This window comes from Mustela nigripes, chromosome 5, assembly GCF_022355385.1.
Source record: "Mustela nigripes isolate SB6536 chromosome 5, MUSNIG.SB6536, whole genome shotgun sequence".
NCBI lineage: Eukaryota > Metazoa > Chordata > Mammalia > Carnivora > Mustelidae > Mustela > Mustela nigripes.
The window spans coordinates 37,980,740-38,003,596 of record NC_081561.1 but is presented as its reverse complement, the minus strand read 5'-3'; the positions used below and the strand labels follow the sequence as shown (position 1 = coordinate 38,003,596).

Below are 22,857 nucleotides of genomic sequence, written 5' to 3'. Positions count from 1 at the left end.
TCCAAAATAGGGAGTTAAGAGATTATCACACTGTAGTACAATTATTTGCTTGAATGTTTCTATTCAAACTAGATGGGGAACTCTGAACAAGGGCAGGGTTCTTATTTATGTTCCTATCTCTTAGTTCCCATTATTTTAGAAGCTTAATTAAGTTACAGTTGAATGAATGCTCACTTGTTCACAAAATAAATAACAGATATCAATTCCAGCTGTTCAAACCAAAGGAAATGGAAATATGAAAGATAGTGATAGGAATAAAATATAAAATATAAATAATCATGACTTAATATAAAGTGTTTGTAAGCCTCTATCACTGGTCTCTAAAACTGTAGATCTGATGTTTGGTTTAGCAGATAACTGATAGGCAAAGTGAAAATAGAGTTCTTTTCAACAAGGAGTTAGGGCACTAAATTAAGAAGTTAAGTGAAAGTTCAAGTATCTGATAAGTACTTGCTGAGGGCCTATTATGTGTAAGATGTAGTACTGACTCCTAAATTAAAGCAATGAAAAAGATACATGTTGTTCCCAACCACATGGATGGAGGTTATCATCTAGGGAATACTAAAAAACAGAGAAGGTTTCAGATTCAAGACAATAAACAGACTATACACATATGTTTGGATCTTTTTGTTTCTGACTCTTTGGTAATAGCAATATAAAACACAAGAAGGAGTAACGAAATAGTTCAGGATGTTTTTGCAGGACAGAAAACAGAAGTGAGAGCTGAACTGCCTTTTGGGACACCTTCCCTCAGGGATTTGAGGGAGGTACAGCAGATGAAGGGAAGTAAGAGTGGGCCTGAAAATAGGGATTAATTAAAGGTTTGTAATCAAATCGCTGTGATAGTTGGGCATCCCCAATTTAACTGCAGAATGTTAGGAAGATTAAAATTTACCTTAGGACAAAAACCCCAGGACTTTCTCTAAATAAATTAGCATGAGATCATAACATATTAACACTTCAGAGGAAGGCACTTATTCTTTTGTATGTGTGTTTGGTAAAAAGCAAGTAACGTGAAATCTACCCTCATCAAATTTTTAAGTGTTTGGCAGAGCGTTGCTAACTGTATGCATATTGTTGTCAGCAGATCTCTAGAACTTTTTAACCTTGCATGACTGAAACTCTGTACCATTGGATAGCAGTTCCTCATTTCTCCCTCCTCCCAACCCCTAGTAACCACCATTCCACTTTCTTAGATAAGTGTAACTATATTAGATCATTCATATCAGTAGAATCATGTAGTGTTTGGCCTATTTCACTTAGCAGAAGTCCTCACAGTTCATCCATATGTTGTAGTATAGAATTTTTTTTCTTTAAGGTTGAAAATATTCTATTATATAACTGATTTTCTTTACTCTTGCATCTACTGATGATATTTAGGTTGTTTCCACCACTTGGCCATTGTGAATAATGTGGCAGTAAACATGGAAGTGCAGATATATGTTCAAGGCCCTGTTTTCAATTCTTCTGGATAAGTACCCAGAAGTATAATTACTGGATCATATGATAGCTCTATTTTTAATTTCTTGAGGAATCTCCATACTGTTTTTTATAGTGGCAACACCATTTTACATTGCCACCAACAGTGTACATGGGTTCCAGTTTCTCCATAAGTGCTGACCCTGTACATAATGCTATATGAACTAAGAGGTATGAGACATGGACCTTGCTTTCAAGAAGTTTCTTTTTCTTCTTCAGATTCTCTTCCTGTCTATCTTCATTTCACTCTTTTTTAAAATAGTTTCAACTGAAATGCTGTATTGTCCACAAAGCCTTTCCTGAGTTCACAGTCTAGGTTTACCCTTGTAAGATAACATAGCACTCTATCCTCTGTCATGCTCAGCACAGATATAACTTAGAGAATTAAATGAGGGCAGGAAGTATTTTTTCTGTTTGTTTATTTTCTTTGGTTTGGTCTACATAGCTTAGGACAATGCATGGCACAGTAACTGTATAATAAGTAATTAAAATTTTTTTGTGAAATGTGTCATACATTTTTAAAGATCATATAACATATTATTTTGTTAAATAATAGAATGAATACCCAAATAGTCAACCCTTCATTTAAGAAATAGAACATTACGGGGCACCTGGGTGGCTCAGTGGGTTAAGGCCTCTGCCTTCGGCTCAGGTCATGATCTTAGGGTCCTGGGATCGAGCCCCGCGTCGGGCTCTCTGCTCAGGGGGGAGCCTGCTTCCCTTCCTCTCTCTCTGCCTGCCTCTCTGCCTACTTGTGATCTCTCTCTGTCAAATAAATAATAAAAACTTTAAAAAAAAAAAAAAAGAAATAGAACATTACTAGCACCATAAAAGCCTCCTGTATAGTATACCCCTCCTAATTTTTGTGTTAATCATTCTTTTCCTTTCTATATAGTTTTATCACCTATGAATGTTACCCACGTATATATCTGGTTGAGTCTGGAAAAACTGAGTAGTAAGCACACCCAGTTGTATAAGAAAGCTGCAGTATCACTACTATTAAAAGAAGGCTCTCTGAAGGAAAGCTAAGTGGAGTCTTTGGTTTATAGTATGTTTCTGTATAGTTAAAAAGTTCTAAGACTCCCCTTTGGGGAAGTTAGTGGGCAAGGTCAGGAGTGAATTGTGTGAAATTTAGAACTCACCACATTCAGGACTTCTGGTAAGGTTGTAATGTGATGAAGTATTAGATATCCAACACATGGAGTAGGCTGATTTGCATTTAAACTTGCTATTTAACTTTTCCTCCTTCAATTCTCAGGAGCAGGTCAAAGCAGAAAACTGTTCAGTAAAAAGACTGCCCTCTTACGATATAGTCAATAGGGAAGAAACTTCATCAGTGCACCCTTAGACAAATCAAGCAGTGAAACCAGTCTGGCAAGGTGTTTCTTCTTAGGGTAAAATGGTACCATGGCAGTAAGGATCTTTCAGATGATGGACCTCAATCAACATAGCTGTTTGTTGAGGCTCACAATCCAATATTTATTAGTCATGTTCTTTAAGGCAGAAGATCAACATAGCTATTTGTTGAGGCTCACAATCCAGTATTTATTAGTCATGTTTAGTAAGGCAGAAGATTCTTTGGAATCTTCCTTTACCATCTGCCTAGGGATTCCCTTTGCCTCTCTTTCACAGTGTATTTATTTACTAACATCTTTCTTTCTTGGTTTACTCATTTTGGTGGATCCTATTTCAATATTTTGTTGAGTAAAGTGGCATAGGAACTTTTTGAAACCCTACCATGTCTATAAATGTCTTCATTCTCCTCTTGTTTGAAAGTTTAGTTAAGTATAAAATTCTAGGTTGGAAATCTCTTTTCTTCCGAATTCTGAAAATAATGTTCCATCGTCTTTTGAAAGGTTTGTAGCATTGCTATTGAGAATTCCAAAGTCATTCTGATTGTTGACTCTTTGGGTGACCCTTTTCACCCTTTCATGAATCTTATAGAATCTTCTCTTTGTTTCTAGTGTCCTGATGGCACGTAATTATGTACCTTGGGTCTCTGAGTATTCGTTGGGTCCTTTTAATCTGGGAAACATTTGCTTCAATTCTGGGAAATTTTCTTATTTTGTTAATGATTTTCTCCTATTTTTCTCTATTCTTGCTTTCTGGAACTTTTGTCATTCATATAGTGGATCATAATCACTGGTTCTCTTAATTTTTAGGGTTTTTTTTCTCCTTTTTTCTATTTCTGTCTTTCTTCTGTACTTTCTGTTGTACTTATTTCTCCAACTGTAATCCCTTTTTGAGCTTTTTGCTTTTGTTGTTTCTCCTTTTTTACCTTTTCCTCTGTCTTCCTCCTTTCTTTCCTCGTTTTCCTCCTTATCTTTGATCCCTTCTCCTTTTCTTTTAAAATCCAAATACTTGTTTTCTGAGTGTTCTTCTATCACAGCAACATTTTCTTGTTTCATGAACTACAGTATCTTTTCTCTAAGAACAATATTGATAGGCATTTAAGTTTTTCTTTTTCCTACAAGTTTTTTTTTGGTTGTTTTTGTTTTGGTCCCTAACTTGCATGGTAGAAGCTTTCTTCCAGCGTCTGATAGTCCTCAGTTGTATATACGTGACTGAAAACAAAAAAAATTAGAACTTCTGAGAGCATAGTTGGGACTTGTCTCGTTGACCTTTACATAGGATGATGTTGGTGAGCCATTTGCTAAGGAATTTCTGTCAGTTGCCTATAGATTTTTTTTTTTAAGATTTTATTTATTTATTTGACAGAGAGAGAGAGATCACAAGTAGGCAGAGAGGCAGGCAGAGTGGGGGGTGGGGGGAAGCAGGGTCCCTGCTGAGCAGAGAGACCAATGCAGGGCTCGATCCTTGGACCCTGAGATCATGATCTGAGCAGAAGGCAGAGGCTTTAACCCACTGAGCCACCTAGGCACCCCTCTGTTATAATAGATCCATGTAATATCTGTTAGAGATGTATTGGGTTGGTCAGATTCCATGTGTCAATAAATGTGAAGAATCTCAGATTTTATTCTATATATTGTTGAAAATAATTCTTCATGCTTTCCCATGTTTCTGTATATCTTGTAAGCAGAGACACTAAAGGACTTCTGTTCCAGACTAACTTTTTAAGGATGTTTATATTAGTGAAGAGCTTTGGAAGATATAGGTAGTGTCTCTGGATCAGAAGCTAGATTTGGTTACTGTACAGTATAATAAACACAATGTCTCCCTCTAGTTCAAAAATTAGACAGGTTTTCATATAGCTCCTTGTAAAAGATTAAGATTTCCTAAGCTTAGAGGTCCTCAGCTGTGACCTAAAACCCACTGTATGTGTAGCAGCCACCTGGGCTTGCCTCTGTATCACCCCCATGGAACTTGGGTGAATAAGGACAAGGGGAACTAACTGATGTGATTGATCATACAGTTCATGCTGCTTGCTGTCCTATAAGTAACAAAGTCCTTTGTCTCTGACCCAGGAGTCTCCTGTCTTCTCCCAGCACCCATGGAACTGTGACAGGCTAGCTTATTAGCTTCTAAGTAGAATAAAATCTTAGATTCCTTACACTTCTTGAAATGCCAGAGAAGATGTTTTCTATTTCCTTCCTGGAGAGTAAATATCTAACTGCCAGGCTCTGGAAACGCAGTAGAGAAGGAGTGTGTATCTCCGCATTCAGCAGTCAGTATGCCCGTGTTCATATACTGGTACTCTCAGTTTTGCCACATGACTTTCAGTTCAGAAGGCCTTTGTTTTATCTTCTTCATGGAATAAACCTTTAGGCTTCTATGAAGTTAAAGAAGGGGCAGGAACCTAATGGCATATAGTTGATGAGAGGACATACAGATAGATCTGTTCTGTTCTTTGCTTAAAGGTCACCTTCTCAACTAAGCATTGCCTGACTTTCTTTTTAAAACTGCTACCTTTCTTACCCTCTTTTCTCTTTACTTCATAGAACTTACTACCTTGAAACATAGTATATCATTTACTTATTGTTTTTGTTCTTTATCCCCTCTCCCATTAGAGTGTAAACTCCATTAGCTCAGAGATTGTTATTTCTTTATTTTGCTGTATGCCCCCAATACCTAGAAAATGACCGTTATGGCACATACTAGATATTCAGTCAACAAATATTGCTGGATTTTGTTGATTGGATGAGTAAATGAATGATTGGGAGGAACTTGCATATCTTTAGCCCATTGCTCCTGATTTGAGAATAAAGAGTCATTGGCTCATCTTTTTAAAAGCTTTAAGTGTTGATATTAATTGAGGATATAGGTGATTTTCTCAGAAGGTTAATTACTGTCATTCCAAAGCAATTTAGAATAATGTATTTTGTACACAGTTTCTTATTCCTTTGTTAGAGTCCCTTTTAGGGGATTTCTAATGACAGTGTTCCTTTTTTCTATTGGAGTATATCTATCCCTCTCACTCAATAAATGTTGGATATAGTTTATTGGTAGAGCCAATGAAGTTGACTAAAAAATAATTTAAAAGGGGTGGGCTGTGAAATAGGAACAAAAAAAGTGTGATGTCCAAGGTAGCCAAATGAAGAAGTATTTCAAGAGTGAGAGTATGTGTAACTATTTCTGATGCTGATTCTAAGTCAAGTAAGATGAGGTCTGAGAATTGACTGTTGTATTTAGCAAAGTAGAAGACAATAGTGGTGCTACTAAGAGCAGTTAAGTGGGCCAGAATCTATTTAACATGTGAATTAATTACTGTTGTGTAAGAATTTACCCCCAAACTTAATTTAAAACAAACATTATGTCATCGTTTCTGTGGGCCTGGATCCAGAAGTTGTTTAACTGCTTTCCTCTGGATCAGGGTCTCTCAAGAGGTCAGTTCGTTCTCCTGTATTCACACAGATTAACCATGGGACTTTGTTGGAGAAATTGTACAGGGATGTGATACCAGGAAGTGAGACTTAACTGGGAGCCATCTGGGAGACAAAAAGGGACTAAAGCCAGAATGAGGGGATGAATTGGGAGATGTTGAATACCAATGAATCTTTTGAGGGGTTTTGCCAGAAAAGGGAGCGGAGAAATAGGTGTATCTATAGGTAGATGTAGTAATGGAGCTTAAAGAATTTCCCTGATTATTTTCTCATGAAATATGAACGAGGGCTCTCAGTTGAGATAGAAGGACAAAATAATTTACAAAATAGTACTCTAGAATTGTGGAGAGAAAATGGATTTGGAAAATATAGTATGATTGCTAAGCAGCATTGAAGGCCTATTTGAGATTATTGATCATGAATTAAAGTATAGTCAGAAGAGTTGTGTATTTTTTCCCTGCTACATTCAGCCTGTGGGTACACGTATGTATGTGGATACAAGGGTGGGAAGTTAGATTTTTAAAGGTTGAGATTTTTCTAGGCAGCTATGAGTGATAATGATGAAGTATGAAATTTAATATGGGTAAGGAGGGAAGGGAGATCTTGAGAGAAAGTACAAGGATCCAAAAAAAGTAGTGTAAGATTTATGGAACCTACTAAATAGGGTCAAAAGATTGCTGAACTTGTGGTATTAGAGAGAATAAGCTGGAGAGAGGATGTTGATTGAACTTTAAATTAAAGAGGGATTGCAGTCACTCGTAATGTAAAAATCTAAGGAATGACCATAGGAATGAGAAGCCAAGGAGGGCTAGAAGGCAAGAACACTTCAAGGAAAGGAAAAAGAGAACCCAGGAATTGTGATAGCTAGAGTAGTTTTGGAGAAAGTGACCTTATATTAGGAAATAAAGCCTTCAAGAAATGAAGGCTTTCCAAAGGGTTTGTAGTGACTGCAAACATGAATGAGACGGTGAATGATACTGTCCAAGAGGTGCAAAGCTAGTGGTCGGGGTAGTTTTAGAAAGGAGAGACCAAGAAAGTCTGAAAGCATTAGTAAGGAACAAAGAAGCTCCAGGTTCAGTAGTAGGAGGAGTGTAGAAGCCCCCACTGAGAGGGCTGCTCAGGAGTGGCATCCTTAGGAAATCAGTAGCAAAAACTTGTGCTTTTTGAGGCAGCAGATTCTAATTTCACATTACATGAGTGCTGTTAAAAAAAAAAATCTACTTTCCATTGAGGAAAATTTCTTCCCCTTCTCGGCTCTTCTCTGAAATATTACAGAACTTTGATCTACTTCAGATTGGTTTTCTTTCCACTTGGTTTCCTTTGAGATATTTGAAAACTGTCTCAGAATTAGCAAAAATTTTATGTGTGGTACCAATAACTTTTTTTCCTGAACCATATCAGAGTAATTTACCAACATGATGCTCTATCATCCCCACATTACTTCAGTATTTATTTCCTCCAAACAATAACATTCTCTCCTACATAACCCCAATAAAATCAAGAAATTAATGTTGATACATGGCTACCAACTATCCTTAGCCCATTCAAGTTTTGCTAGTTGTTCCAATAAAGTCATTTTTTTTAAATTTTCATTTTTATTGTGTTATGTGAGTCACCATACAATATATCATTAGTTTTTGATGTAGTATTCCAACATTTCATTGTTTACGTATAACATCCAGTGCTCCATGCAATAGGTGCCCTCCTTAATACCCACCACCATGCTTACCCATCTCCCTACGTCCCTCCCCTCTAAAACCCTTAAGTTTGTTTCTGAGTCTACAGTCTCTCATGGTTTGTCTCCCCCTCCAATTCCCCCCCTCCTTTACTTTCCTTTTCCTTCTCCTAATGTTCTCCACATTATTCCTTATGTTCCACAAGTAAGTGAAACCATATGATAATTGACTCTCTCTGCTTGACTTACTTCACTCAGCATAATCTCCTCCATTCCCATCCATGTTGATGCAGAAGTTGGGTATTCATCATTCCTGGTGGCTGAGTAATATTTCGTTGTACATATGGACCACATCTTTATCCATTTATCTGTTGAAGGGCATCTTGGCTCTTTCCAGTTTGGCTATTGTGGACATTGCTGTTCTGAATATTGGGGTACATATGGCCCTTCTTTTTTACTCCATCTGTATCTTTGGGGTAAATAGCCAGTAGTGCAATTGCTGAGTCATAGGGTAGCTCTATTTTTAATTTCCAATAAAGTCACTTAAAGAAAAGTGATCAGTTCAGAATCGTGGATGATAATTAATTGTTATGTTTCTTTAGTCTGCTTCATTATGGAACAGTTCCTCAGTCTGTTTTTGACTTCTATGACCCTGAAACTGGTAAAGACTATAATCCTATTAATGTGTAGGATGTCCTTTAGTTTCCATTACGCTCTGATTTTTCTCATGATTAGATTCAGGTTATGTGTCTTTGACAAGATTGTCTTCGAAATACTTTATGTTTGTCTCATTATATCCTAGCTGGTGGTACATGATTTGTCACATTACTAATGATGTTAACTTAGATCGTTTGATTAAGTCTCCTTAGACTGCTCCACTGTAAACTTACTCTTTTTTACCTTCAAAAGGTCTGGGTTTTTTTTCATTCATTCATATACACGTCTCATACAGACTTAAGAATTTCTATATTATTCAGTGGATATTAATGTATTACTATCATAATTTATTTTTTTTAATTTTTTATTTTTTATAAACATGTATTTTTATCCCCAGGGGTACAGGTCTATGAATCAGCACTCACCAAAGCACATACCCTCCCCAATGTCCATAACCCCACCCCCCCTTCTCCCAACCCCCCTCCCCCCAGCAACCCTCAGTTTGTTTTATAAGATTAAGAGTCACTTATGGTTTGTCTCCCTCCCAATCCCATCTTGTTTCATTGATTCTTCTCCTACCCACTTAAGCCCCCATGTTGCATCACCTCTTCCTCATATCAGGGAGATCATATGATAGTTGTCTTTCTCTGCTTGACTTATTTCGCTAAACATGTTACACTCTAGTTCCATCCATGTTGTCGCAAATGGCAAGATTTCATTTCTTTTGATGGCTGCATAGTATTCCATTGTGTATATATACCACTTCTTCTTTATCCATACATCTGTTGATGGACATCTAGGTTCTTTCCATAGTTTGGCTATTGTGGACATTGCTGCTATAAACATTTGGGTGCACGTGCCCCTTTGGATCACTACGTTTGTATCTTTAGGGTAAATACCCAGTAGTGCAATTGCTGGGTCATAGGGCAGTTCTGTTTTCAACATTTTGAGGAACCTCCATGCTGTTTTCCAGAGTGGCTGCACCAGCTTGCATTCCCACCAACAGTGTAGGAGGGTTCCCCTTTCTCCGCATCCTCGCCAGCATCTTTAATTTCCTGACTTGTTGATTTTAGCCATTCTGACTGGTGTGAGGTGATATCTCATTGTGGTATTGATTTGTATTTCCCTGATGCCAAGTGTTATGGAGCACTTTTTCCTGTATCTGTTGGCCATCTGGATGTCTTCTTTGCAGAAATGTCTGTTCATGTCCTCTGCCCATTTCTTGATTGGATTATTTGTTCTTTGGGTGTTGAATTTCCTAAGTTCTTTATAATTCTGGACACTAGTCCTTTATCTGATATGTCGTTTGCAAATATCTTCTCCCATTCTGTCAGTTGTCTTTTGATTTTGTTCACTGTTTCCTTTGCTGTGCAAAAGCTTTTGATCTTGATGAAATCCCAAGAGTTCATTTTTGCCCTTGCTTCCCTTGCCTTTGGCGATGTTCCTAGGAAGATGTTGCTGCAGTTGAGGTCGAAGAGGTTGCTGCCTGTGTTCTCCTCAAGGATTTTGATGGATTCCTTTTCACATTGAGGTCCTTCATCCATTTTGAGTCCATTTTTGTGTGTGGTGTAAGGAAATGGTCCAATTTCATTTTTCTGCATGTGGCTGTCCAATTTTCCCAACACCATTTATTGAAGAGGCTATCTTTTTTCCATTAGACATTCTGTCCTGCTTTGTCGAAGATTAGTTGACCATAGAGTTGAGGGTCTATTTCTGGGCTCTCTATTCTGTTCCATTGATCTATGTGTCTGTTTTTGTGCCAGTACCATGATGATGACAGCTTTGTAATAGAGCTTGAAGTCCAGAATTGTGATACCACCAACTTTAGCTTTCTTTTTCAATATCCCTTTGGCTATTCGAGGTCTTTTCTGGTTCCATATAAATTTTAGAATTATTTGTTCCATTTCTTTGAAAAAGATGGATGGTACTTTGATAGGAATTGCATTAAATGTGTAGATTGCTTTAGGTAGCATAGCCATTTTCACAATATTTATTCTTCCAATCCATGAGCATGGAACATTTTTCCATTTCTTTGTGTCTTCCTCAATTTCTTTCATGAGTACTTTATAGTTTTCTGAGTATAGATTCTGTGCCTCTTTGGTTAGGTTTATTCCTAGGTTCCTATGGTTTGGGGTGCAATTGTAAATGGGATGGACTCCTTAATTTCTCTTTCTTCTGTCTTGCTGTTGGTGTAGAGAAATGCAACTGATTTCTGTGCATTGATTTTATATCCTGACACTTTACTGAATTCCTGTACAAGTTCTATCAGTTTTGGAGTGGAGTCTTTTGGGTTTTCCACATATAGTATCATATCATCTGCAAAGAGTGATAATTTGACTTCTTCTTTGCCGATTTGGATGCCTTTAATTTCCTTTTGTTGTCTGATTGCTGAGGCTAGGACTTCTAGTACTATGTTAAATAGCAGTGGTGATAATGGACATCCCTGCCGTGTTCCTGACCTTAGCGGAAAAGCTTTCAGTTTTTCTCCATTGAGAACGATATTTGCGGTGGGTTTTTCATAGATGGCTTTGTTGATATTGAGGTATGTGCCCTCTATCCCTACACTTTGAAGAGTTTTGATCAGGAAGGGATGCTGTACTTTGTCAAATGCTTTTTCAGCATCTATTGAGAGTATCATATGGTTCTTGTACTTTCTTTTATTGATGTGTTGTATCACATTGACTGATTTGCGGATGTTGAACCAACCTTGCAGCCCTGGAATAAATCCCACTTGGTCGTGGTGAATAATCCTTTTAATGTGCTGTTGAATCCTATTGGCTAGGATTTTGGTGAGAATTTTCGCATCTGTGTTCATCAAGGATATTGGTCTATAGCTCTCTTTTTTGATGGGATCCTTGTCTGGTTTTGGGATCAAGGTGATGCTGGCCTCATAAAATGAGTTTGGAAGTTTTCCTTCCATTGCTATTTTTTGGAACAGTTTCAGAAGAATAGGAATTAGTTCTTCTTTAAATATTTGGTAGAATTCCCCCGGGAAGCCGTCTGGCCCTGGGCTTTTGTTTGGAGATTTTTAATAACTATTTCAATCTCCTTACTGGTTATGGGTCTGTTCAGGCTTTCTACTTCTTCCTGGTTCAGTTGTGGTAGTTTATATGTTTCTAGGAATGCATCCATTTCTTCCATATTGTCAAATTTGTTGGCGTAGAGTTGCTCATAGTATGTTCTTATAATAGTTTGTATTTCTTTGGTGTTAATTGTGATCTCTCCACTTGCATTCATGATTTTATTTATTTGGGTCCTTTCTCTTTTCTTTTTGATAAGTCTGGCCAGGGGTTTATCAATTTTATTAATTCTTTCAAAGAACCAGCTCCTAGTTTCGTTGATTTGCTCTATTGTTTTTTTGGTTTCTATTTCATTGATTTCTGCTCTGATTTTTATGATTTCTCTTCTCCTGCTGGGCTTAGGGTTTCTTTCTTGTTCTTTCTCCAGCTCCTTTAGGTGTAGGGTTAGGTTGTGTACCTGAGACCTTTCTTGTTTCTTGAGGAAGGCTTGTACCGCTATATATTTTCCTCTCAGGACTGCCTTTGTTGTGTCCCACAGATTTTGAACCATTGTATTTTCATTATCATTTGTTTCCATGATTTTTTTCAATTCTTTAATTTCCCGGTTGACCCATTCATTCTTTAGAAGGATGCTGTTTAGTCTCCATGTATTTGGGTTCTTTCCACACTTCCTCTTGTGGTTGAGTTCTAGCTTCAGAGCATTGTGGTCTGAAAATATGCAGGGAATGATCCCCATCTTCTGATACCGGTTGAGTCCTGATTTAGGATCAAGGATGTGATCTATTCTGGAGAATGTTCCACGTGTACTAGAGAAGAATGTGTATTCTGTTGTTTTGGGATGAAATGTTCTGAATATATCTGTGATGTCCATCTGGTCCAGTGTGTCGTTTAAGGCCTTTATTTCCTTGTTGATCTTTTGCTTGGATGATCTGTCCATTTCAGTGAGGGGAGTGTTAAAGTCCCCTACTATTATTGTATTATTGTTGATGTGTTTCTTTGATTTTGTTATTAATTGGTTTATATAGTTGGCTGCTCCCACGTTGGGGGCATAGATATTTAAAATTGTTAGATCTTCTTGTTGGACAGACCCTTTGAGTATGATATAGTGTCCTTCCTCATCTCTTATTATAGTCTTTGGCTTAAAATCTAATTGATCTGATATAAGGATTGCCACTCCTGCTTTCTTCTGATGTCCATTAGCATGGTAAATTCTTTTACACCCCCTTACTTTAAATCTGGAGGTGTCTTCGGGCTTAAAATGAGTTTCTTGTAGGCAACATATAGATGGGTTTTGTTTTTTTATCCATTCTGATACCCTGTGTCTTTTGACAGGGGCATTTAGCCCATTAACATTCAGGGTAACTATTGAGAGATATGAATTTAGTGCCATTGTATTGCCTGTAAGGTGACTGGTACTCTATTTAGTCTCTGTTCCTTACTGATCTACCACTTGTAGGCTCTCTCTTTGCTTAGAGGACCCCTTTCAATATTTCCCGTAGAGCTGGTTTGGTGTTTGCAAATTCTTTCAGTTTTTGTTTGTCCTGGAAGCTTTTAATCTCTCCTTCTATTTTCAATGATAGCCTAGCTGGATATAGTATTCTTGGCTTCATGTTTTTCTTGTTTAGTGCTCTGAAAATATCATGCCAGCTCTTTCTGGCCTGCCAGGTCTCTGTGGATAAGTCAGCTGCCAATCTAATATCTTTACCATTGTATGTTACAGACTTCTTTTCCCGGGCTGCTTTCAGGATTTTCTCTTTGTCACTGAGACTTGTAAATTTTGCTATTAGGTGACGGGGTGTGGGCCTATTCTTATTGATTTTGAGGGGGGTTCTCTGAACCTCCTGAATTTTGATGCTCGTTCCCTTTGCCATATTGGGGAAATTCTCCCCAATAATTCTCTCCAGTATACCTTCTGCTCCCCTCTCTCTTTCTTCTTCTTCTGGAATCCCAATTATTCTAATGTTGTTTCGTCTTATGGTGTCACTTATCTCTCGAATTCTCCCCTCGTGGTCCAGTAGCTGTTTGTCCCTCTTTTGCTCAGCTTCTTTATTCTCTGTTATTTGGTCTTCTATATCGCTAATTCTTTCTTCTGCCTCACTTATCCTAGCAGTGAGAGCCTCCATTTTTGATTACACCTCATTAATAGCTTTTTTTATTTCAACTTGGTTAGATTTTAGTTCTTTTATTTCTCCAGAAAGGGCTTTTATATATCCCGAGAGGGTTTCTCTAATATCTTCCATGCCTTTTTCGAGCCCGGCTAGAACCTTGAGAATTGTCATTCTGAACTCTAGATCTGACATATTACCAATGTCTGTGTTGATTAGGTTCCTAGCCTTCGGTACTGCCTCTTGTTCTTTTTTTTGTGGTGAATTTTTCCACCTTCTCATTTTGTCCAGATAAGAGTATATGAAGGAGCAAGTAAAATACTAAAAGGGTGGCAACAACCCCAGGACAATATGCTTTAACCAAATCAGAAGAGATCCCAAATCATGAGGGGGGAGAAAGGGGATAAAAAGAGGTTCAAAAAGGAAGGAAGAAAGAAAAAAAAAAGAAAAATAAATAAATTAAAAGAATTTTAAAAAATAAAACGAATAAAGAAAAATATAAAAAGGAAAAAATATATATATTAGATAAACTAGTTAAAAAATGTTTAAAAAAAGGGTAAAAGTTAAAAAAAATTTAGCAGAAGAAGAGAAATAAAATGAAAAAGAAAAAATTAAATTAACTGCAAGACTAAAAAAATCACAGGGAAAAAAAAAAAAGAAAATCACAGGGAGAAAGCCATGAATTCCGTGCTTTGCTTTCTCCTCCTCTGGAATTCTGCTGCTCTCCTTGGTATTGAAACCCGCACTCCTTGGTAGGTGAACTTGGTCTTGGCTGGATTTCCTATGGATCTTCTGTGGGAGGGGCCTGGTGTAGTGATTCTCAAGTGTCTTGGCCCCAGGCGGAATTGCTCCGCCCTTACCAGGGGCCGGGGTGAGTAATCCCCTCGGGTTTGCTTTCAGGAGCTTTTGTTCCCTGAGCACTTTCCGTAGAGTTCTGGAGGACAGGAATACAAATGGCGGCCTCCTGGTCCTCGCCCTGGAGGAGCCAAGAGCCCGGGGCCCCACTACTCAGTGCGCCCTCAGAGAACAGCGCCCATTTACTCCCGTCTGCCTGACCTCCGGCCGGGCTCCGAGCTCACCGAGCCTGTGACCGGTTCAAGGTCACCCTGAGCTGTGATCTTACCGTTGGCTCTGTCTCTGTAGCCGGCTTTCCCATTCCAATACCCGCAAGTTCTGTGACACTCAGACACCCCCGATCCTTCTGTGACCCTGCGGGACCTGAGGCCACGCTGACCCCGTGTGGGCTTCGCCCCGGTTTAGCCTCTGGAGCGATGTCCCTCAGCAGAACAGACTTTTAAAAGTCCCGATTTTGTGCGCCTGCTGCTTGCCGGGAGCCGGCCCCTCCCCCCGGGGTCTATCTTCCCGTCGCTTTGGATTCACTTCTCCGCCGGTCCTACCTTTCAGAAAGTGGTTGTTTTTCAGTTTCCAGAATTATTGTTGTTCTTCTCTTCGATCTGCTGATGGATTTGCAGGTGTTTGCAATCTTTAGATAAGCTATCTAGTTGATCTGCTAGCTGATGTAGTCTCAGCCTGCTACTTCTTCGCCATCTTGACTCCTGCCCCCTATCATAATTTATTTTGATGCTCCGTTCATCCCCAAAATGACCAGGGTAACCTCTTCAGTCTAGCTTCCATGTCCTTTTGAAGTGTCCCCTCATTCTTTCAGCACTTCTCTACTTTTTGGTATGAAAAGATGATCCAGACTTCTTTTGCCCTGTCTGTGCCCCAGCACTGGAGTCATGAATTTCTGCAAAAGCTCTGGTTCCTTTAATGGAAGAGTATTATGAAACCAATATTTGAAGCTGTGTTGCTCTCAGGCCCTGTGAGTGGACATAGCTAGTGAGTACATGTATGTACTCATATACAAATTTATACCTATCTTTATCTAAATATGTACTGCAAATACCATGAGTTCACATCAGTATTTCTAATTTCAGTCTGTTACAGGATTTATTTTACACTTATATCTATTTTCCATATTTGTATATCCTTTCTCTGAAAGATTTCAGTGAGAAATTTGACTCTCGTTATCCTTACTATATTTTCTTATTTGAGCGGTCGCTCATAGGTGCCGGTCTCTTGTCACTGCTCTCTCTCCCTCCAGATCCTCTCCTTACACCTCGTAGGCGTCAGCACCTCATGCCAGGTCACTTCTCTGTGTGGATGCTCTTCCCATACCTGCTTGACTGTACTAAGTCTTTGTGCTAAGAGTTCCTACTGTAGGGATGTTGGCCTCACCTTACTTTGCCTCCGTGAGAGTGTATCAGGTTGCCACTTCCCACACCCACCCTCACCACCGTTCATCCTTTTTGGACTCCTGGCCTTGTCCCTGGCTGCCTGTCTGCAAGGACACCCTCCTCACCTAATTTGGGCTCCAGCACCCCCCCACCTGTAGCCTTATGTGTTCTCCCACATGGTTGCCCTTTTCATCTTGCTTGGGCTCCCAGTACCTCACCCTAAGTCAGCCCTCCACCAGAATTGCCCTCTTCATCCTACACAGGCTCTGACATCAGGTAATACTCCATATGGACACCTACTTATTCCCTTTAGACTCTGGCATCCCACTCTGTGCTTCCTGCTTTGCAGAGATGCCCACCTTATTTAAATGTTTAAATTCCTCCTTGTTGTAATGACCTGATACCAACAACCTGGAAGGAGGTAATCCAATCTTTATAAATAAAGGGCACGGTCTTCCACAAGACTGAGCTCACTTCAGACATAGGGTCACACTTCAGGGGTCCACAAGCTACCCACATTTCTGATTAGATGGCTACAAATTCAGGGTTCTTATTACCCCTTCAGGTTTGATAGTCACTAGAACAACACACAAAACTCAAGAAAGCACTCAACTTAATTATGGTTTTATCATAGCAAAGGGATACATAACATAGCCTGCCAAAAGAAAAGAAGCATAGGCAAAGGGCAAAGTCTGGGAGAGTCCCATAGTTGTGAAGCTTCTGTTGTTCTCTCCCCAAGGAGTCAGGATGTATTTACCCTCCCAGAAAGTTTAAATGTGACAGTATGTGAAATATTGCCAATCAGGGAAGCTTACCTGATTGAATCTTTGCTCAATCTCCAGACCCCTTTCCCCTCACTGGAGTTTGGGTTCACATGATGTGTCTCAAGCCCCACTTTCTAGTCACATAGTTGGTCTATTGTGGCCAACCCCTATCCTGAGTCATCTCTTTACCATAAACTCTCTGGACCCAACATGAGTAAACTCCACTACCACCACGACCACCACCACTAGGACCAAGCCCTGAGCCTTAGGTGTTCTTCCATGTGGTTGCCTGTCCTAGGAAATTCTAAGAATTTAGAAGCCACTTCCAAGGGATTGGGACAAAAGCCAAACAAATTCTTTATTCCCAGGGATTAAAGGTTACCACTCAGCAACCAGGACAGTAGCCAATCAAATGCTTTTTTATGCATCTTTGGAAAACTAAATTGCTTCCTTCTGGGAGTACAGATCAATTATTCCTCATAGAGTATCTACCTTGAGGGGCACCTGGGTGACTCAGTTGGTTAAGCATCTGCCTTCAGCTCAGGTCATGATCCCAGGGTCCTGGGATTGGTCAGGCTCCCTGCTCAGCCGGGAGTCTGCTTCTCCTTCTGCTCCTCCCCACCCCACACCCCGCTCCCTGGATTGTGCTCCCTCTTTCTCTCTCTCAAATAGATAAGTAAAATCTTTAAAAAAAAACAACCCAAAACTACCTTGAGTTTTCCTGATGTACGTTTTCAGTTATATAACAGTTTTATAGTGGTTATCATTTACTTCTTTTTTATATAGAAATTGTTAAACTTTCAGAAATGTTCTAATACTGCTATAGAAAATGATAACAGCACTGGAGAGTAATAGAATCAAACTTAAGGTATTTAAAAGTATTAATTTACTTCTATTATATTTTTCCTTTTTACCTGTCAGTTACGTATCTTATTTGTTTTAGGTATGACTTTAGCCTTTCCAGCTTCAGTTCATGATTCTCTGATTTGCAGTAAAACATTTCAAATTCTGTATAAAAATGAGGAGGTTGTTTTAAATGATGTCATGATCTTCAAAGTTAAAATGTTGTTGGATGAAAAAAAGGTAAACATCTCTTCATATATATTTAGATAAATATTTTTTGTAGAGCCTCCAGGCATATTTCTAACTTTAAGTATTCAGCAAACCTTATGCTGTAATTTCTCTTCAGATTGAAGAAACCCTTGAAGAAATGAATTTTTTGTTATCCTTGGATCTACACTTCACAGATGGAGATTATTCGTAAGTAGGCTATTCAAACAATTAAAAATCTTTGACTGGGTGGCTCAGTGGGTTAAAGCTTCTGTCTTCGCTCGGGTCCTGGGATGGAGCCCCGGATCGGGCTCTCTGCTCAGCAGGGAGCCTGCTTCCTCCTCTCTCTCTGCCTGCCTCTCTGCTACTTGTGATCTCTGTCTGTCAAATAAATAAATAAAATCTTTTAAAAAAAAATCTTTAGTTTCTCATAACTGCTACCTATTCTCCATTTTCTAGTTAGAATTTAGCCTCTCCCTTTCTTGTTTATTTGAACTACTTCTGTCTAATCATGGAGTCTCATGGCTACTCTTTTGTACCCATGTCAATTCCATGAGCCCCAGGTAGCACATCAGACAAGTTGAAGAAATAAATAATTTCCTAAACTCTAGAAACTCCACTGTTGGTATAATACCACTACTATGAGACATTTAAATATAACAGAACTCTCTTTCACTGTATCACTGACCATCTTTCTTATGGCATAAGTAATGCCATCTTTAGGTAGGACTCTTAATATTTAGAGAGTTTTCAAGACTGATGACCTTATACCTTGCAGTTGTTTGTAGTTTGTTAATTCCTAGAGTCATTGAGGAAATTTTAGGACTGGCTGTTCTGAACTTGCTCACACATCTGAACATGCAGTCATATATTTTAGGGACACAGTGTGCTTGTGTTCATTTAAAATAAGAATCAGATTTAACTTTTTTAAATTAATTAATTAATTAAAAAATTTTTTACATTGATTTTTTTTTGCTTATTTTTTTTTCCAGTATAACAGTATTCATTATTTTTGCACCACACCCAGTGCTCCATGCAATCCTTGCCCTCTATAATACCCACCACCTGGTACACCAACCTTCCACCCCCCCGCCGCTTCAAACCTCTCAGATTGTTTTTCAGAGTCCATAGTCTCTCATGATTCACCTCCCCTTCCAATTTCCCTCAACTTTCCTTCTCCTCTCTAACTCCCCTTGTCCTCCATGGTATTTGTTATGCTCCACAAATAAGTGAAACCATATGATAATTGACTCTCTCTGCTTGACTTATTTCACTCAGCATAATCTCTTCCCTCATTTTAAACAAATTTATAAAAGTACTTCTTGAAAACTATACATAAATTTAGATAACACTTGTAGAATAAATGACTAAGCATTTACCTTTTGAAAGGTCTACTTGAGATATCCTCTTTACTGTCATGGAGAAATAAGAATTTTTTTATGTGGTAGTTCTGCTCCTTTGTAAAACTTGTTGATTACAAAGAATTCCTTAAGGGATTAAATTTTAAACCAAATCAAAATTTTGTAAATGAAGTAAGCTGAAATGAGTAAGTAGTTTCTTAACTATGGTACTTATATATATGGGTTAAAATACATATACACACGCACACAAACACACTTTGGAAATCATTCTCAAAACAATTGTTTTAATTTTTTATGTGTATAAATCTAATAACAGACTAAATATCAAATATCTACCAGTTGCTTGCTTGCTTTCAAGCAGCACTTAAAAACAAAATTTTATACAATGAAAAATAATTTTAACTATCTTTTTGAGATTTATTACTATAGGATTTGACCTATGTTATAGTATAGTCTTAGAATGAACAGTATTCTCTATGGAATAAAATTTAGTGAAAGACAGAAGTAATTCCTAATCAAAAAAGATGCATTTTATAGGGGCATTAGTTAAAAAACAGTACATATCATGGACTGGTAGAAAACTAAAGGTAAAATCCGATTATTTTCTTATTACTAGATTTCCAATTTTTGTCTAATGCAAATGTAATGCTTTAAAAATTATTTGCATTTTAAATTAAAAAAAAAAATAAGTAACTATAAAATATTAGCCTTTACTGAATATGCCATACTTACATGCAGATTGTGTTGCTTTTTCTAGGGCAGATGATCTGAACACCTTGCAACTAATAAGTAGCCGAACATTGAAGCTGCACTTTAGCCTCCATAGAGGCCTTCATCATCACGTTAATGTTATGTTTGATTACTTCCACCTTTCTGTGGTATCCGTCACAGTCCATGCATCATTGGTTGCACTGCACCAGCCACTAATAAGGTAAATTTAACCAATACTCTGGTCCTTATTAATGTAATATCTTTTATTTTATAGTGTAAATGTATACTTTGATAAAGATAATTGAAGTAATAAGGAATTTCTATATTTATAATTATTAAATAAATGCTTCCATTTTATACTAGAGTAATAAAATAACATTTTAGAGCATGAGAACATTAGATTGGTAACTCTTTTATACAGAAATATAGAACAATCTTTGTCAAGTAAACTGACCAAGAAAAATAGTGCAGTGTGGAAGTATACATACAGCATTGTTTAGTCTGTACCTGTGTTTTTAAGCAATGCTGTACAGTGTTCATACTCTGAAAAAGTATATTTATTTTTTCTGTTTCTTTGTCTCATCTGGATCACATAAAATTTTCTTAAATCTGTGCTATACAATAATTCTTGTTTTCTAAGTCATTAATCAATTTTGTGGCTCTTTACTAATAAAGTTTTTAAAGTATAACCTGTATCATTTGAATTTAAAGGAACCTAATATTCTAGATTATAATAAATACATTCAGATAGTTATTTTTCTGCCCACTTCCATAGGGAAATGGATTGTTTTTCATTGTATAAGAATACGTTTCAAGCTCTTCAGTTTTTTACAATACAACATCATCCTTTTGTGGTATGGGCAATAGATGGACACTTTCAAAATCAGTGACTTATATGAAAAGACTCCAAATTGATTTGATTTCTGAACTGTCTACAGTTTTTGTCAGTTCGGATTCCAACAACTGATACTTCAGGGTTATAATGTTGAACTGATTGATCATGAAAACTAAGTAGGTAATTCTGTATAATTACCCTGAGAATATATAGAAGACCAATACAAATTAACATAATGTTCACAAGTAACAGCTTCCCATGGTAATAAAATAACATTTTAGAGCATGAGAACATTAGATTGGTAACTCTTTTATACAGAAATATAGAACAATCTTTGTCAAGTAAACTGACTAAGAAAAATAGTGCACCATGGTGCGTATCCTTACATTCTTTTACCTCTTCCATTGTGTTGTCCCATGGTTGCCTTGAGAGCACAGGGCCAGGAGGAAGTCTTCCCCTTTCCCCTAATGACATGCTTTGCTTTCCTTACTCTGTAGTTAGATCTGTAACTGTTTGTTGTGCTCTCTTTGTCTTACCTCTTAAACCTTTGAGAGCTTGTTCTCCAAGTTGCTATAACTTCTGTACAGGACAGCGTTCCTGTTACATAGTTTTATTATAAACTTTAAAAAATGTTAGATGTTAATTGAATAAATTAATATGTAATAACATGATAGCTGAATGAAACTTCTTTAATAAGAAAGTGACTTTTTGAAATTAAACTTTCAAATAAGTAGTATACAATATTACTTTTTAGGTTTTTAATGCTTAAAGTTTATTGATAAGATACATTTCTTTAGTTTTCTGAATCTCCTGTTATAGTTTCAGTAAGAATCCTAACTGAAATATTTGAACCGTTCCTTTTTCTTTATAACTGTTCATTCTTTCTGTATAATGCTTAGTTTCTCTTCTGAGAAATGTACAAACAATTCATAGAGGTTAGCTCAGTTATTCATGTTGCTTGCTAAGGCCTGGACTAGAGTTAGTGATATTTACATCACTAATCCTAGTGAGTTAAATGTGTGCTTCCTCTTGCAATGCAGCAGTTTTTGCCACAGACTAGTAGGAGAAAGAGGCAGCTCATCTCCTAGAGACCATCTACTGGAAGAAGACATTTTTGGCTCAGAATTAGAAGCCAAGAGGATTAACTGTTGGCTCTGGTTAGTGACTGGGAAAGACACTGAGGTGCTGCAGCAGCTGAGGTTGCTGTGCCTTACCCAGCTGCCATGGGCCCCCTCTCTTGCGGCTAGAGCCTCGCCATGAAAGAAGCAGCATCTCTCCCTGCCTTTTTCCTTGCCTGTAAATGAGAGGTTGGAGAAGGGAAGCAAGGAAAGGGTAAAGAAGAGCTTTATGCTGGTGCATGCTGGTAGAGGGGTCATGTTAAGGGTAACATTCCTCACTATGCTTTGACAAAGTTTTTCCTGAAGTTTCATTACAGATGGGCTTTTTTCCCCTCTAAACAAAATGAAACAGTATTTTACAATCTCATCTTTTTAAGTGTTGTTTTTATTAAAACAATTTCTATGATTAACCCAACTACAGACCTTAAATCAATTATTTGTAATAAGTGGAACCCTACAGAAGATTTCTTGGTTTTTTTACATAACCTATTTTTATATTTGAGCTTTTTAAATTATAAGTTTTATGACTCAATTCTGAAAAACACATTGTAGTAAGTGTAATTTACCATTGACTTGCACCTCCCTTCTTTGCTGGGATATGGATATTTAATATTTGCAAAGCAAATTGATTTTGCAAATGAAGACTGCTTTCTGCTTATGGCAAAGTTGATTCACTTTTCTGTCTTTTCCCTTTTGCCGAACTGCCAAATTGTCCAAATGCTTTGGCCTACTTACAATTAGCCAATACTTTATCTCAAAATTGTGTATGATTTTAAACAGTCAAGCAAAATATGCTTATTGTATAGAATCTATAGTATATTAAATGTAATGTTAATACTAACAGCAGTAGTTCGTATAATATGGATTGAGACAGTACCTTGAACTACTTGAAGATTGTCTTAATGGTGTTCATAGACTTGTAGTAAAGGGAAAGGAAATACTTTCTTTTTGAAAAATAGAGAACAAGTAGATTTAGTAATTTTTCTTTTACTACATTTATGTAGGAAACTCTTTATTTCTGTAAGTAGAATCAATATACGATTTTTAGGTTTTTAAACTCGGTA

The 22,857-nt window shown here is 37.6% G+C and overlaps 1 protein-coding gene across 7 annotated transcripts in view; it reads left to right on the top strand.

Moving 5' to 3' along the window:
• The window catches only part of FAM135A (family with sequence similarity 135 member A), a 131,153-nt gene that overhangs the window by 31,950 nt on the left and 76,346 nt on the right, over positions 1-22,857 (top strand). For all 7 annotated transcript variants that reach the window (XM_059400174.1, XM_059400170.1, XM_059400168.1 and 4 more), the window contains exons 5-7: positions 17,662-17,801; positions 17,908-17,978; positions 19,887-20,060. In XM_059400174.1, coding sequence (XP_059256157.1) covers positions 17,662-17,801; positions 17,908-17,978; positions 19,887-20,060 — 385 coding nt within the window. The remainder of the gene's footprint in view (positions 1-17,661; positions 17,802-17,907; positions 17,979-19,886; positions 20,061-22,857) is intronic.